Source organism: Taudactylus pleione, unplaced genomic scaffold (genome assembly GCF_031769625.1).
Source record: "Taudactylus pleione unplaced genomic scaffold, aTauple2 ptg000539l, whole genome shotgun sequence".
Lineage (NCBI taxonomy): Eukaryota > Metazoa > Chordata > Amphibia > Anura > Myobatrachidae > Taudactylus > Taudactylus pleione.
The window spans coordinates 3,875,921-3,894,649 of record NW_028284941.1 but is presented as its reverse complement, the minus strand read 5'-3'; the positions used below and the strand labels follow the sequence as shown (position 1 = coordinate 3,894,649).

General features: G+C 44.7%; 1 protein-coding gene across 1 annotated transcript in view; it reads left to right on the top strand.

Moving 5' to 3' along the window:
- The window catches only part of LOC148500939 (protein kinase C delta type-like), a 62,030-nt gene that overhangs the window by 28,147 nt on the left and 15,154 nt on the right, over positions 1–18,729 (top strand). Inside the window, exons 6-7 of the mRNA XM_088451161.1 lie at positions 2,759–2,897; positions 13,506–13,661. Coding sequence (XP_088307287.1) covers positions 2,759–2,897; positions 13,506–13,661 — 295 coding nt within the window. The remainder of the gene's footprint in view (positions 1–2,758; positions 2,898–13,505; positions 13,662–18,729) is intronic.

The following is an 18,729-nucleotide window of genomic DNA, read 5'->3' as shown; positions in this document are numbered from 1 at the left end:
ACGCCTCCGCTTGGCCGGCCACCCCCCCTGCCCGCCTCCCAAACGGGGCGAGCTGTCAATCACCATCGACAGTTCGCCCCCTTTGGTGCGAAACCTGTAACGACGGACCGCCCGTCGCTAGCCGGGTCTCACGCATGCGCACTTCGGTGCCGGCTCCAAAGTGCGCATGCCCAGTGGGCAAACATCGACCCGGTTGCGAGCGCTCAGCGCTTGCGACCGGGTCTGAATAAGGCCCTATGTACCCCACCCTGTGTGTTATGGCTCCTATCACCTCCAGCATTGCTCTGCCATATATTCCACTTCCTTTTTCTATGAAGTTACCAATAAATGAAAAAGACTGTCAGATCCTATCCATACTTAGGCCGGGATGTACTAAAGTTGCGGTGACCATTCCGCCAGTCACCGCAATCTTACTAATCGTATATGTACTAACATATGCGATTAGTATCGCAAAGGACAGCTCTTGCGATAAGAGCTGCCCTTTGCAAAGCAACCGACGCCAGGTAATGGGGTCTCCGTGGGACCCCGCTCCCTCCGAGCCCCGGGAGCTTCCTGCTGGTCACCTGTGCAGGAAGCCCTGGGCTCCTCCTCCTCCTTCCTGCACCCGGAAACAGATTAGGAGGAGGTGGAGGACCCAGCAGGAGCACGGGACGGCAACCATGGAGTGCAGGTGAGTGGGGGCCAGGGCGGGGCGGCGAAGTGTCGGGTGCGGGGTGCGGTAAGAAGCCCATAGGCTTCTATAGGGTTTTTCTGGCGTCACCCTCCACACCGAAAAAAGGGCGGCTGGGGCTTAGTACATATGGAAATGCGATAAAAAATGGGGTTACCGCATTTTTCCTTTAGTACATCCCGGTCTTATTGTGTTACTCTGGCTGCATGGGAAATGTCTAAGTTATAGGAAAATGAGCATTGTGAGATAAAGATTTCTACTGCAAAAAGGGACTTTCTTGGGACACTTGGGCACACTGGAGCCATACACTGAGATTCTGTAGTCCCAATTGTGGTAATAGCACTGTATTGCTGAATGGAAAGATGGCTAATATTAGATACTGTAAATAGGCCAATTCTTACATTCGCAAATACTTTTCTTTACCATGGCACTAAATACATCAGTCTGCAAGAACCATATACTGTATACAAAATTACAAATGTTATAAAAAGTGTGTGTTAGCAAATAAAACAAACATATTACAGCTCATTGGGTGGGCTGCCAAGGGGAACCAAAGATCTGGCACAATACAGTGACCATAAGATCAGCAGAGGACTCAGAGAGAGGATCCAATGACAACCAAATGCTAACTTGTATGTGAGCTGCAATGCTAAGCTCCATAGCAAGGAGATCTGACATCCTTAAGCTGCCCATCCACTACTAGATGCGGGGACAATGGCACGATTACGACATCATAATCGTGCCGTCGTCCCCCTAGGGGTGAAGTGCATGCACTGAACGTTCAGACGTTCAGTGTATGCAGATCAATTATCCCCGAACATGGCAACCTGACAGCGGTCGTCAGCTTAACCGCTATGTTCGGGTGATGATAGATGTTAAAAACGACCAGCTAGCACGCGCATCGCTTGTTGTTTTTAACATTTTACTGCCCGATTTGCAGACGATTACCAAGCGATTGGGCGATAACGACGGTCATTATCGCTCAATCGCTAAGGTTTAATCGTCTAGTGGATGGGCAGCATTAGGGGAAAATTTACTAAAGTGAGAGTTTTTAGAAGTGGAGATGTTGCCCATAGCAAAAAATCAGATTCTAGCTATTATCTTCTAGAAGGTGCTAGTTAAATGTTAAGTAGAATCTGATTGGTTGCTATGGGCAACATCTCCACTTCTAAAAACTCTTACTTTAGTAAATGTACCCCGTAAGCTGGGTAAAAACTAGACGCGGTGTGTACCCAGCGACAGCAGATGCGACTGGACAATACATTCCGTATACATTGCACAATCTGATATATGATCACCCGATATGCCGTTTCCCGCCGCATCCAGAAACATGGTGTCGGCGTTAGATCTTTAGATTGCCTACACTGCAGGCAGATCTGAATATGCGACAAATGACACACGGAAACGCGTGATAGTGTGTACACACTGGACCATGTGGATGATTTGTTGTTTGGAATCGTCCCAAAACGACAAATTATCCAATATATCATCTAGTGTGTACTCAGCTTGGAGAGATCGTTTGAAGATTGGACACCAAATTGTGTGCATATTGTGTGGAGATCGTGTGCAGAGCTGCCGGGGAGAGTTTCAAGGGAAATCGTACATAAATTGTACACATCGGCTGATCGTGAGTACATCGGTATGTGTGTGGGCACCATTAGAACCACTATATGCTGGATCTCCCTGCTACTGAGAGAGAGCAGGCCAGCACAGAGGGTTATCTGTAAAGGTCACGGCTCTATGTGACCCAGCTAAATAGAGCAATTGGTGGGAATTCTGGGGATGAACCTCCGCTAAAGTTCTTATACCTAACATACTGTCATTGGGTTTGGTAAAATTGATTGGTGGAAAAAGCCTTTAAGTGCTTTACTGCCTTTTGAATGGTGTAATAAATATAAATATTGGGCTAATTTATATGTTGACATATCTGTTTCATGTACAGATAGCATTGTATCATATGATGTTATATCATGTAATGTTCCATCTCAAGTACTTATTTTACTTAGAAAATCAATAATATATGTTAGAATAGATAAAATAGAAATAGTTATAGAACAGATGGAAAATGTGGACTCTCCCTTTTCACAGTGATATAAAGCCGGAGAATATCCTGATAGATGGTGCAGGCCACATTAAGGTAGCAGACTTTGGCCTAGCACTTAACAACATGCATGGAGATATGATGGCCATTGGATATGCAGGAACACGGGGCTATATTGCACCAGAGGTGAAGAATAGAGTAGTTTCTCTTATTTGATATTTATTCCAAATAGCAAGTACACATCTAAAGCCAATAATCACATCATAATCAGAGTGAAGCAAGCACAGGCAGAAAGACAAGGTGTATTATACCATATCTGTGTAGCATCTATCTATCTTAATCAGGGCGATTGAGAGCAGTGCCTAGGTATTGGGGAACATGGCCAAATTAAAAAATATGCTTGCTGCACAGGGAGACACCATGCTCTGCAAATGGGGGGTATTGTCTCCCTCATCAGTGCTGCAAAGGGGGATAATGTCCCACTCAGCAACTGACCCGGCCACTGTGTGTGGCTCCGCGCTCTGCAATGGGGGCCATTTTCCCTCTCAGCAGTGCTCTGCAACTGACCTGGCCTGGGCCCCTGTCAGGTCCTTCCACAAGCCCAGGCCTGGGTACAAGGTACCCCCCTCACGGTGACTCTTATCTTAATGCTGTCTGGTTTTACATGATCCTGTATTGTACCTAGCGAGAGGACTGATAGAACGGCCATTATTTAGATGATGCAGACAGAGTTAGTGGCAAGTTGGACATAAATCACTCAAACAAAATAGTATATTTCGGCACATTGCAGAGCTGTCCACATCTGGATATGCCCCACATCTGCATTATATGTGCCTAGTTTGTACCCGCCCTCTAACAAGTAGGATTATATGCTCAGAACTGCTGGTCTACATGAACCAATGTCTATCCTTTCCCACCCCTCCCCTGTTATCCAGTTGCAATGAGAAGGTCGCGCAGGTGTACAATTCAGCATGTATATGCGTTCACGTTCTGAACATGCACAGGGCAAAATAACACAAGATGTGCTACACAAACTGGCACACCACTCACTTTGTATCAGCCCCTATTTGTACATCAAAAACAGTGGGTATGCAGTCGGGAAGCCGGCGGACGTAAGCTCGACAGCCGGCTTCCCGACTGCCTTAACCCGGCGAGGGTTAAATGACAGGTGTCTAAATCTAGACGCCTGTCATTTTACCAACGCCAGGAGACCGGCGTCCGGCATCCCGATCAAAGTGATGCCAGGTGCCGCTGCGGACAGCCGCGGGGGGGGAGGGTTAGGTTTAGGGCTCCTGGGGGGGACTTAGGTGTAGACACCCCCCAGGGAGGTTAGGGTTTGGTTAGGGGAGGGTTAGGGTTAGGCACCCCCGGGGGGGACTTAGGTTTAGGCGGCGGGGAAGGGGGGGTTAGGTTTAGGCATTAAGAGGGGGGATTAGGGTTAGGCACTGGGGGGAAGGTTAGGGTTAGGCACCCCTAAGGAGGGTTAGCGTTAGGGGGGTTAGGTTAGTTGATACTTACCTGCGGACGATCGGGATTTTGAGCCATGTCGGTCAGCCGCTGTCGGGATTTGAGCCGTGGGATTCCCAAACAGTGAGTCCCTTTATACATTCTTGCAGCTGCTGCATGGTAATGATGCTTCTACTCTGCTTCCTATCACCCAGTAATTCTAAGTATTTAAACATATCAGATTTTTCCAGTTGTATTCTTCCCACAGCCTATGTGCAAACCCCTTTACTGTATATAGTCACTTTGCTGCTATGCATTAATAACCTACATAGCTTAGCGCTATCAGCAATCATGGATACCATACTTTCAAAGCTATATATATGCTAACTACATGCTATCTACATGCTGATTAAGAAAAAAACTGAAAAAGACAGAGCCCAATACTGATCCCCTTTGGTGCAACACAAATAACTATACATTTTAACTAGAAATGAGCGGTTCAGTTTTACTCGGTTCTTTTCACCTAATTAGCGCTAGTTCGGATTTATCTTATTGGCTATCCAAAACACGTGATAGCCAGATACGAAATACGATTTGGTTTTCAGATCCGAACTTAACCGAGCCGAAACCAAACAGCTCATCTCTACATTTAACCCAACTAGAGCAGCTCTTGGTTTTCTATTCTTCAATCAGTCCTCTCCCCCAGAGCTAGCCCTCTTATTTAGTACACCATATGCCAAATATGGTGTACTAAATAAGTATAATCCAAATATGACACATTGGTTTTAATCAAATCCTGTTTGAGACTTAATGCCTCACAAAAATAAAACAAGATTGTTATCCATCACCAGTTCTATGCATTAACAAATTATATTCTACAACAAATGATGATGTATGATATGCTTTAATTAAATGCTCAACAACTGTTGTCAGATGAGAGCTGGCCATACACCTGCACGACCAGCATAAGATCCGATTCATCATACGATTCCCTTGAATTCCCCGGAGCTCCCTGGCAGTCCCGGCAGCATGTTTGTTGTTTTTCTTAGCACAGGATCTGTCGTATGATCGATCCTGTGTCTCACAAGCTCATTAGGGAAACAGTCATTGAAGCGACTTGAATTGCTGCACGATGGATCGCATGAACAAAATAAATGGCACGATCTGCACACGATACGTTGGAACATATGGCCTGCACATCTGATAATAAGATCCGATTATAGGAGATGCGGGAGCGCTCATCGGATCTTACTAAAATAATACACGATTTTCACAAGATCCATCTTATGACTCATTGAAAATCGGGCAATCGGCCCGAAATCGTGCAGGTGTATGGCCAGCAATACATGTCTATACTATGCTGGTTTGGATTTTGTCCTTTTACATTTTGGCTATTCATCTGATTTATGCCTTCTTATCCAGGTGCTTTGTCTTAGTGTTTAGTTGTAACTGCTTCTCCTCCTGCAGTATGTTAGACTAGTGACACGTAATGGTGTATACGTATAGGCTATTACTACATACCCCATATCCTGGCATTTTTTTATCTTGTTTCCTAATTATTTAAGAAATCAGCTTTATCTTCTGTAATAATTTTTTCCAATTTATCTTTAAGTGTCCCCATATTATCAGGCTTCATTCTGTTGCTGCATATACTATTTTTTTTATTATTAAATTATATTTTCAGTATCAATTAAGCATGAGGCTCCATTGGAAACTTTTGTGATGTGTGGCTGCATATAACATGAGGAAAACCTTCCTTGATTTTTTTTTTTACTTAGACCTCTAAGGACTGTGGGGGTCATTCAGACCCACTCGCGAGCGGCAGTACGCTCGCAAGTGGGTCGATGTTCTCCACTGCGCATGCACACGTCGGGCTTTCCATCGCTCTGGGTCTCGCACCAAAGGGAGCGTGCTGTCGATGTTGATTGACAGCACGCCCCCTTTGGTGGGCGTGCCGGGGGCGTGCCTGCCAGACGGAGGCGTTCCCATGGGAACGCCTACCGTCTGAAGCCGGCCCCACTGACATCACTAGTGATGTCAGTGGGAGGGATTTTGGCTCTGATAGAGACAAAATCTCTCCAGGGCTTGTGGCTGGGAAACCCGACCGCAGGGTTTCCTTCGCAAGTCCGATGGTCGCGATGGTCAAGACCATCACGACCATCTTGTTGGACGCTCGTATATGCTGTGGGTGGTGACTCACAGCTATACGAGCGTCCAGGAGGATGCTCCATTTTAATGCAGGAGGGCCCTGATTCAGAGCGAGCGCTCTGGTCAGAGCGTCCGGCTCTGAATCAGGCCCTGTGAGCGAAAACAAACAAGGTTTTCCTTCCCGGATAATTTCAGTTGTATTAGTGTATTAGGACTGTAGCACCTTGTTACATTGTCAGACCTCACCTGTACAGAGCCCTCACTCTCACTAAGCTTTGCACATGAAATTATGGATTCGTATTTCTCTGCTAGCACTTCTAAAGGCGGATATCCACTTGCCGATGTAAATGGACGATTGAACGATAATGACATCGTTATTGTTCGGTCGTTCATTAAACGTGCAGTGGATATGCCGGCAACGGGTTGTAGTCTGGACCCTGACGGTCTAAATGCCGACCGCCGGCTTCTAAATGTAGACACCTGTAATTTGCCCGACATAGGGAGACCGGCGCCCAGCATCCAGATCGGACGGATGCCGGGCGCCGCAGCGAACAGCCGCGCGGGGGGGGAGGGTTAGGTTTAGGGCTCCCGGGGGGGACTTAGGGTTAGACACCCCCTCGGGAGGTTAGGGTTAGGCTAGGGGGAGGAAGGGTTAGGATTAGGCACCCCCGGGGGAAGGTTAGGGCTAGGCACCCCCGGGGGACTTAGGTTTAGGCAGCGGGGAAGGGGGGGTTAGGTTTAGGCACTTAGAGGGGGGGTTAGGGTTAGGCACAGGGGGGGAGGTTAGGGTTAGGCACCTCTAAGGAGGGTTAGGGGGGTTAGGTTAGTAAATACTTACCTTTAGGACGATCGGGATTTCCTCTGTTGTCGGGCAGCCGCTGTCGGGAATTGCGGCCGGTGGTAATACATATCACACACCTGGCAACGACCAGCAATGCGCGCTCCCGCTGTTCGTTGTCGACATCGCTCATCGCCCGAACATGGCGGTCAACCTGACGATATTGTCAGGTTGAGCATGTTCGGAGATGAGGGAAGGTGCCTGTACTGATCGACATATCATTTAGTCTAGGCACTGCACAGTATAATGAATGACTGAATGATAACTATATCGTAATCATTCAGTCCTTCATTGTTGGAAAGTGGATACCCACTTTAAGAGCCTTTGGTTTGCTTGCTGGTGTATAGATATCAGCTTCTTCCCTCACTATTCTACCTTTTCTAACCCAACAACTTTGGCTTCACAAATCTTCTTCTCCAACCCATCCACCTCAGCTTTCTTCTTCAGACTTCAGCTCTGAGGACTAAGAAGTTCAGCTGGAAATGGTGGCCTGATTCAGAAGTGTACACTGCTCCGTCCGCTCTTGCTTCTGTTGGCGGAGTCGCAGTAATGATAATATGCTATTTCAGACTTCCCCTTGTGTACTAGCCTGCACCTGAATGTGTAAGCACTAAGACACCCACTATCAGCCACTCTACACACTGTAACATCACCAGTGATTCAGGACACACCACCATTGGCACACCATCTACCAGGGGCTGGCTGGCAACTTTTAGCCTGGGGGGCAAATGCATGCAGGTGGCCCTGGCAGAGGGGTAGCGTGTAGCCAGGGTGCCCGGAGCACGTGTGCGCTTAGGCGCCCCCCTCCCTCAAGTGTTCCAGGGAGGCGGGTCCATATGGAATTAATGCAAAGTAAATTAAAGATATGGGGCAGCCCCCTGTAGTGGTGCCCATATACAGGCCACCAGTAGTGATCCTCCTATGCAGTGCCCCTTATACAGTGCCCCCAGTAGTGGTCCCCCCTGTGCAGTGCCCCTTGTGCCCCCAGTAGTAAGCCCCTTATATAGTGCCCCCAGTAGTGGTAACCCCTATGCAGTGCCCCCAGTAGTAGCCCCCCCCTTGTAGTGCCCCCAGTAGTGTTCTCCCTCTTGTAGTGCCCCCAGTAGTAGTCCCCCCTTTGTAATGCCCCAGTAGTAGTCCCCCCTTGTTGTGCCCCCAGTAGTGCTCTCCCCCTTGTAGTCCCCCCAGTAGTGCTCTCCCCCTTGTAGTGCCCCCAATAGTGCTCTCCCCCTTGTAGTACCCCCAGTAGTGCTCTCCCCCTTGTAGTGCCCCCAGTAGTAGTCCCCCCCTTGTAGTGCCCCAGTAGCATCCCCCTCTTGTAATGCTCTCCCCCTTGTAATGCCCCCAGTAGTAATCCCCCCCTTGTAATGCCCCCAGTAGTAGCCCCCCTTGTTGTGCCCCCAGTAGTAATCCCCCTTGTAGTGCCCCCAGTAGTGTTCTCCACCTTGTAGTGGCCCCAGTAGTAGTCCCCCCCCCCCCTTTTAGTGCCCCCTGTAGTGGTCCCCCCCCCTCCCACAGTACACACACACACACACGTAATAAATAATAAAAAAAAACACTTACCTGAATCCCCGCTCCCGCCGCCGCCATCCGCTCCTCCGTCTGTCCTCCCGGGCAGAGCCGCTCTGCATTATGGGAGAGACGTCATATGATGTCATGACGTCTCTTCCATTACCCACTGCAGGAGCCGGAAGATGGAGCGGCTCCTGTGGTGGGCGCAGCAGCAGTCAGTGAGAGTCTGACAGACTCTCATTGGCTGCCACTCAAAACAAACACACAGCTGCCGGAGCCGGCGGCTGTGTGTTTGTAACTGTATAGCACTCTGTCCAGTCAGCGCTACACGCGCGGTGCAGCTGTGTCACACAGACAAAGACTGCCCGCGGCCCGCATGGCGCTGCGGCCCGGGGGGGCACAGGGCACCCTGCCCCCCGGCCCAGCCCGCCACTGCCATCTACACAGTGTCGTAAGTGCAGCCTAGACCCCCGGAGGCAAGTTATAATTTGGTGCCCCCCCCCCGTCACAGTGTGCAAATGACACTGTGCAATTCGCATGCAGACAGGCTATAGATAGATGAAGGCAGCAGCTGATGGTCTGACATGGAGCTCTCCACTAGTGTATGGTGGCTTCTCAGGTGCCGGGAAGGGGTGCCATGTATTGGGTGGTCATGACGTTACACTCTGGGTACATAGGGGGGAGAATATGTTGTGGACAATGGATGAGGTGCCCCTTCAGAGCTAGAGCCCGGCGGCAGGCGCCTCCATTGTCTCCCATAGTTCTGCCCCTGCATCTACAGTAACACGTGTCCTATGGCAGGTGCAGTTTCTCTGTCTGAACTTGGCCTCTGTGGCTGTGCATCTGAGAATGACCCACATGAGAGCAACCTATTTTTTTCAGAATGTCTATCGCTTTTGCCATTTCATTTTATATACCCTCTGTGCCATTTCTGACACCTTTGTGCGTACACTCAGGGTAACACATGCGCTGTGAAGTTTTCTGAATGGTTTGCGCATGAGCAGTACCAATAATCACTAAACGTCATCTGCATTGCTAGTGGTTTGCATGCGCCTCTGAATCAGGCCTGGTGTGTCTGATAGCTGTCCCAGCCATGTGGATGTCTCCTGGGAGCAACCAACACACTGACAATCTGGATTTATTGGATAATAAATTACCAGGAGAGTGATCAGCCTGTGACTGCAGTCTTTGTTTGTGTGCAGTCATTGCCCAACCACTAATCATTAGACCAGAGCACTGAATAATAGGATATACTGTATACACTGTATCCCGACCACACATTATCCTTAGGTTACAAATGAGATGGATAATGTAAGATATTACATAGACACTGTAGTTTGGACACATGGCTGCAGGATCTGCTATATAAATCTATAAATACATGAATGACACATACTCTTTCTCAATCATGTACAATTTGTATGGCTAATGATATGTGCATGTATCTTGGTGTATGTGTGCACTTTATAGCTGTAGCAAATGAGATACAGGACAAAACAAATAGGTAGAGTAGCCGGAAGAGTAGCTTAAGCATAGTAAATAAAGCATATGGGAAAGATTTCTGGACTGCACAACCTGACTATATATATAATGGGAGGTGCTACCTGATGAGACTAATTGCAGGCACAGAAACAGACAAATCTCAGGTGCACAACTCCAAATTATTAATAATATATATAAATGCAATACATTTTTTCAATCAATAGAGGTTTTTAGCATAATCATGGCCAAGGTTATGGGCCTACCCACCATATCCAGGTAACCTCTTTCGGGTGGGTCCCTAACATACTAGGGTTCAAATCCAGAGTGCAGGACCCCCCAAAACTGGCCCAGCCAAGCCGCCCCAGGGCACCACCATAGTAAGAAAAGTGCAGTGTAAAGAGATAGTTAGGAGCAGCTGCAGCTGCATATAAAGAATGAAAATAAAAAAGTGAAGTACATATATATATATAAACACACACAGCTGCTCCTATCTCTTTACACTGCACTTTTCTTACTATGGTGGTGCCCTGGGGCGGCTTGGCTGGGCCAGTTTTGAGGGGTCCTGCACTCTGGATTTGAACCCTAGTATGTTAGGGACCCACCCGAAAGAGGTTACCTGGATATGGTGGGTGGGCCCATAACCTTGGCCATGATTATGCTAAAAACCTATATTGATTGCAAAATTTTATGGCATTTATATATATTATTAATCATTTGGAGTTGTGCACCTGAGATTTGTCTGTTTCTGTGCCTGCAATTAGTCTCATCAGGTAGCACCTCCCATCATTTATATAGTCAGGTTGTGCAGTCCAGAAATCTTTCCCATATGCTCCATTTAATGTGCTTTATTGCACTTCTGAGGGAAAAAAGACGCCCTCATTCTGGACTAGCACCCTTCCTTATTGGTTTAAAAGCATGGAGTATGGTAATGTATATGCACACTGTATTAGGCACAATTCTAGGTAAGTCCTACAAGTTATATACTGTAGTGCAACTTTGGTTCATTTTTGGGGTGTGAGTCCCCCTGGATTGCGTTGGTTAATCTGTCTCAGGGCACCGCATTATAACACATTTTCCTTTATAACACATTTTAACCCTTCACTGTGTGTGTTTATATATATATGTACTTCACTTTTTTATTTTCATTTATATGCAGCTGCAGCTGCTCCTAACTATCTCTTTACACTGCACTTTTCTTACTATGGTGGTGCCCTGGGGCGGCTTGGCTGGGCCAGTTTTGGGGGGTGCTGCACTCTGGATTTGAACCCTAGTATGTTAGGGACCCACCCGAAAGAGGTTACCTGGATATGGTGGGTGGGCCCATAACCTTGGCCATGATTATGCTAAAAACCTCTATTGATTGCAAAATGTTATTGCATTTATATATATTATTAATAATTTGGAGTTGTGCACCTGAGATTTGTCTGTTTCTGTGCATAGTAAATAAACAAGTGTAAAGCATACTTGCCTACTTCTGAAAGCTAGTAGGCTGTAGTAGAATCCGCAGCATGGACGCCACAGATGGGGCGTGGCCAGCTCCGACCAAAGGGCATATCTAGCTTCACTTAAAGGGGCATCTATTCTCACTAAGGGGGGTATTTTTCAGAAGTAGATGAAAACTTATGTAAAATGCATAAACTAAAATAAAGCATTGGAATAATAAAAAAAAGAATACACTTTTCTAAAATATGGCTGAATGTTTATTGTTGTAAATTATTTCATAGCTACAGTAGCACTGTTCCAAGACAATGGCGTATGCATAAAAAAGGGACATTAAAGTTAGACAAAATAAATGCAGATTTGAGAGCAAAGGGTAGGGAGAGCCCTGCTGGTGAGAGCTCACAATCTAATGGGAAACAGACAGAACTATGGGGGCAGTAACAAGGGTGCACCAGTTTTAGTATAGGTGGGAGTATGGTTGTCTATTGTAAAAGGGTGGGCTTTCACATTAGTGAATGTGAGGAGGTTCAGTGTGAGACTGGGGCTGTCTGGACTAACTGGATTGCCTTATCTTGCAAGGTTATGATCTCATTAGACAGCTGTCATTCCAGAGAACTGTCCACAGAGATCACAACCCTGCAAGATAAGGTAATCCCAACCTTAACTCTCGATCCTTCCATCCACGAGAAACCATCTGCGCAGAGCAAAGCAACAGTAAACAAAGCTGCTTAGTTTACTGTTAGTTTGCAAGCTCTGTCATACAATAAACAAAAGTCCCCGAGTATCTCCTACTTACATTTGCTGTTTTTCTAGGGGATCGGTTTATAGTCATCAGGGGAAGGACGCTGCTGCCTCCAGTCACTGCCATGTGACTCCGGGTGGGAAGGCACTGCAGGGAGTCTGTGTGATTATGTGCTAGTCAGCCACTGTTGCTCACAACCCCGCGGTGGCCAGCCTCTAGCACTGCAGTAGCAAAGTCACATTGTAACATCCTCCTCACTCAAGCCCCATCTCTGCCCCATCCAGACTCGCGCATGCGCAGTCCGGGTTTTCAACAGCACAGTGAGGAAACCGGGAGGTTTTCTTCACTTTCTGGGGCAGCGGGAGCATCTTAAAACGTGAAATCGGGAGGGTTGGCAACTCTGGTGTAAAGTATAGTTATATGTTTTCCACTTTCTGATATCACAAAGAGCCAGATATTAAGTGATAAAAAAATCAGTAAATAAAAGAATATGTTCACTACTTTTTATACAATTTATATAATTTACAATATAATTTCTCTGAGCATTAATGTGTTACTTGTATGTATTAGTTGCATTGATACATGGGAATTATCCCATGAAAATATTGCTCTTACACCAAGGTATGTGATGCTAGAACAGTGTTTTTTGAGGATGTAGTCAGGAAGCCAACAGTCTAAATGCCGACCGCCGGCTTCCCTACTGTCTAATCCTGGCAAAGTACTAATGACAGGCGTCGAAATCCCGATGCCTGTCATTAGACCTACGCCGTGAGACCGACGCCCGGCATACCGAACGAAGGTAAGTCGGGCACAGACAGCCGTAGCGGTGGGGGTTAGGTTTAGGGCTCCCAGGGACGACTTAGGGTTAGACACCCCCCTGGGAGGGTTAGGTTTAGGCTAGGGGAAGGGGGAGTTAGGGTTAGGCGCCCCCGGGGAGAGGTTAGGGTTAGGCATCCCCCTGGGAGACTTAGCGTTAGGCTGCGGGTTAGGGGGGGTTAGGTTTAGGCACTTAGAGGGGGGTTAGAGTTAGGCACTTGGGGGGGATGTTTGGGTTGGGCACCCCTAAGGGAGGGTTAGGATTAGGCTGGCGGTAATACCTACTACACCCGTTTTTTGACCAGATTAACATTAACATTGTTGATAAATAACCTATAGCATAAAGAAATTTGTGTCCTTCTTTTGGCAGATCTGCAATGACAAAGAGTACAATGCTGCTGCCGATTGGTATTCATTTGGCGTTGTGCTCTTCCAGATGCTAACCGGAGATTCCCAGTTTAACATCAGTCTGCTCGGTTTTGAGGACTATTCCATCACCCCTCAGGCAGAGAACATCATTGCAAAGGTGTGTGTGTGTGTGTAAGTGCTGAATATACAGCTCTGGTTGTCAGATCTCATTTATTATGGGAAACATGAAATAAGTGATATATTTATACCCGCTCAGTTATATATAATCCTTACACAGAGTGCACCCAGTTTATAGTGCGGGAATGCAACAACATGCTAGGACATACACAGTACTAGGAGAAAATCTTATATGCCTACTGATGTCTAAAGTGAGATTAATGAATGAATAAAACTAAAGTTTATTTGTTTATTAATTAATGGCTTTTAATTGAAAACAATGAGCGTTATCTACCCTGTGAAGGAAAGAATGTAGTTTATCTTCCTCCGCTATCACCCACTTATGATTTAGTTTGTCCCTTACTGTGTAAGATTTTTGTTTATTTGCATCCGCCATCTTACAGAGGGAGCAGCACACCCCACATTTACCGGTTTCAAATAAATGTGTCACATCTATTGTGTCATGTGACATGTGGGAGGAAAGAGGAGCTTAGGTGCCTACATCTTACAACACTGGACAGATCACAGGAGACATTGGGCAAAATGTACTAAGCGGCGGTTTGACGGCGGTTTCTATTCTATTCTAAACCCCGGTGGTTTGGTGGAGGTTTTGCAGTGGCTTCTAAATTACAGCCCTGTTCTCTTATATTCTAAAATGTGTTCTGACTGTGGTTTGGCGGCGGTTTTGCTATCTGCAGATTTACTAAGTCCAAAACTGCTGCAAAACTGCCATCAAAACACATTTTAGAATACAATAGAAAAGGGCTGTCATTTAGAAACCGCTGCAAAACCGCCACCAAACCCCCGGGGTTTAGAATAGAATAGAAACTGCCGTCAACCCACCGCTTAGTAAATTTTGCCCATTGAGTACCCCATGCTACATCATAACCAGTGTTATAAAAGGCTGCGCTGTTACCAAGGTGCACTATACATGCAAACCAGAGGGACACATACATTTTTAAAAAACATCCTAATAAATGTACAAAATAATTATAGATCTCATACATACTAAATGACAACAATGGAATATGTTAGTATAAATTAAAGGGGTTATTGTAAATAAAAGGGGGAAATTAAGGTCAGTGAGACATATGCACATGTCTGTTTAGTACCAAGGAACCTGGGACATAGCAAGCAGAGTAAGCACAAACCTCCTGGTATACTAACACAGGGACAGTCTATGGATACCGTCCATTGCATAAATTGCGTTATACCCCTTTTCCACCAGCCAAATAACCTGTGGCTTGGTGTAAAAGGGTCCTTAAATAATAACCTGGGTTGAGTGACCTGGGAATCCGAACCTGGTAGCTACCAGAGTTGAACGTGGGAAGGACCTAGATAATGGTGTGGTGTAAACAGCATGACCCAGATCTCGATGACCCAGGTCATGCCTGAAAAGAGCAGATTGGCTGGCTTTAGTAGCGCTTAGAGTTTACATCATCTCCAAGCGTCCACTGTAACGCTGGAAGACCCGGGTCCAGTGAGAACGGCTGGAAACGGAAATACCTGGGTTCAGCCACTGGTATAAAAGGGGTAAAACCTGGCTCTGACCTGTGCTTAGTGTCCAGGTTGGAGCCGAGTTTTTGGTGAAAAGGGGTATTTTCAGGGATGCAGCGCTTACGATAAGCAGAAAACACAGCATAGAAGTGCTGATTTCTCTAGGCTAATATACTTGGAGACACAAAGCACCCTTGTAGTATTTGTCTAGCTTGGTTTCATTTGTTTTGCTAGCACACGTGTATAATTCTAAAAATATGGTATGTGTTATATGTGAAATCTGCACATACAAACACTTCTACATACAGCAAAGACGTAGGATTTCTGGAAGGGGGTTTCCATATTTTTGAATGAGGTATGGCCTGGGAAATTTTAAAATATAAATATATATATATATTTTTTTATAACAGTATATTTCATTGAGACAAAGATTCAAGTACTGATATATACTAAGATGCATATGAGGGTACAATATACATAGTTTGATGACAAATCAAAAATGTGCACAGCAATAAACGACTTCAAATCACAAGCAATTCAAGATGGCAGTAAAACAGTTAAACACAATTGGTAAGTTTAGATCAAACAATTTTTTGCTATTTGATGTATATATATTTATTGCCACAATTATATTTTCATAGCTATAACAAAAGTCTTGTTGCTTCTGAAAAATAGCACTGCCATATACTAATATATTTTAGCGGCAGTGCATTATATGACCGTAAGGTTTTTTTGTTTACCACATGTTTACTTTTACATTGTAGAAGTAACATGTTTGTGCTTTGATCTAATAAGAATTATTATTTAATATGTTATGAATAAAATTAGTCTTGTTTATAGTTATTTTCTTTACATATTTATTACAATCTCATTATACTGATACTGCATTACTACATTATTACGGGTACATAATGCATGTCTTATACACAAAAATCAAAAAAGAACTACACCTGGGCGCTATATAAATATATTTAGAAGTGGATACATCCCTTTCTCAAAGTTGGATCCTTTACACCTTCTCCTCTTCCTCCAGAAAACGGATTGATGTTACAGGGTTTTTTTCTCACGACCAGTTGACATGTGGAAAAATATATCCATATATCAATATTTCAGGAGGTCAATTCCAATCTTAGTTCATAGACAAGGAGATCAAAATCCCCAAATACCCTGTGACACGCCAGCGTACCCCACTCACAGCAGAAATATGATGTGTGTTCCTCAAGAGGTTTCTTTTAAAGATCCCATCACCCGGAAATTACAGAGAGATAGAACAGCAGTATCCTGCGTACCGTAACTCACATCAACACATGCAGAAACACCATATAAAGGTTTCTTTGGTGGGAAAACATAGCAAGCGTACCGAAACTCACAGTAAGAACAGTGATTAACCACTCATAATGGTTTCTTTTCTCTGTATCCGTCAATGTAGAATAGACTCCCAAAAATTGCAATCAGGGGATACCAGATTAAAAAATTTATTACCAACAAACTTAGTTCCACAGCACCAAAAAGTTAATCCATAAATAGTACAATAAATCACATGCGAAAAAATAGCAACAAATAGAAAAATAAAAATAAATAGATAAAAATGGCAAATGATCTCCCTTGTGGATAACGTGGGTAATGTCATAAACAAGGATTTGGGCGATAGTCCAAAAAGAACCCAAAGCTTATAGAGACATACCTCACCACAGGGGATCTGAAGAAAACACTCCTTAGTCGACGCGCGTTTCAGCTCATATGAGAGCCTTTTTTAAGACATGTAAGGAAGTGTAATACAGACCATTATTTAAACAAACATCCGCCAATCACGTTATCTCGTGAGGCAAACCCCCTAAATGGAAGCCAATCCGAGTGTGCCAAACTCACATGTCAGGTAATCAAGCTGTTTGCGCACACTGTGCACTGGAAGCAGCCGGATAGCACGTAGCCTACACTCCTCATAGAAGCAGAGTCGCGTCACATGTCAAACGGAAGTGACGCGACGCTTACCGCCGGGAGCGGAAATACCCTGTTGCTTAGCGATGGAACGCAAGCATAACTTTGTAAGTGGCACACCCGGAAATGAAGACTGAACATTACATAACATAAATCAAAAATAAGACACATTATAAAAACACAATAGTCATCACGGAAGAACAACTGAATAGTTAGCCAAAACCTATAATTATAGACTATGACGCCGATGTCTCATTTCATGTCGTGGAGCAGTTGTATAAATTCAGCGTGTATTGTTCAGATCTTCATTTCCAAATATTGTCCCGAAAAAATCTATAATTCTTCATAAAGTTCCATAACCAAAAAAAATATGAAAAAAACAGAAAAATAATGTTAGAAACAAGATCGCAATTAACATATTAAATCAAGCAAAATCATAAAAACCATTTTAACTCAAAATCTTTATTTAACCCTAACGGGGCAAGAGTCTTCAAGGAGAAAATACACTTCATTTCAGCCTTAGCTAGCATAGTGGCTATATCTCCCGATCTAGGATTGCCCTTGATTGCTTTTAATCCATAAAAACCCATTACACCATTCAAGGAACTACCATGAAATTCCTTAAAATGCATAGATAGCGCATGGGTCTCTAATCCTTTCTTTATGTTACGTACATGTTCACTAAGTCTCACTTTTAAAGGTCTAGAAGTACGACCAATGTAAAATTTATTACATTCACATTGAATCCCATATACTATATTTTTGCTGTTGCAGGTTATAAAATCTTTTATATAAAAATCGTTGCCGTTAATCTTAACTGTTTCTACTTTATTTCTTCCATCTCCTTTTATAGACCTACATCCTACACACGAACCACATCTGAAGAAACCTTTAGAAAGGATTTTCGTCCTACTATTGGATGGTTCGAGAAAACTTTTTACCAATTTATTCTTGAGATTAGGAGCTTTTCTGTAAATACATCTTGGCTTATCTGGTATTTTAGTGCCTAAGATTGGATCTCTCTTGAGAATCCCCCAATGCTTCCTGAGGATCTTTTCGATATCCCTATGTTGTTTAGAGAAATCGGTGATGAAAGCCCATTGATATTCATTATTCTTATTCAAAGAGGGTTGAGTTGTTTTCTCTTTAAGGAGATCTTTCCGTTCCAGCCCCTTCACTTTGTTAAAGGATTCATTAATATTGTCCTCATCGTACCCACACGCTTTGAACCTAACTTTCATTTCCTCCGCTTGCGTGTGAAAAGTTTCTAGGTCTGAACAATTTCTCCGCAACCTTTTTAACTGGCCTAATGGAATTGAATCGAGCCAGTTGTTATGATGGCAACTGGCCATATTTATAAAAGTCCCCGAGTCTGTCGGTTTAGTATAATTTTTTGTTTCTATTTTCCCATCTTTTACATATACAGTGATGTCTAAAAAGTTCAAGCTAGTTTGACTAATTTCGAAAGTTAAAAAGATATTTCTGTTGTTATTATTCAGATGGTTACAAAAAATGTCCAAACTGGGTCTATCCCCCTTCCATATGAAAAATATGTCGTCTATGTACCTATGGTAGGACACCAAGTCCGCCCCGAGCGCACCACTACCCCACACGGCTTCCTCCTCCCATATACC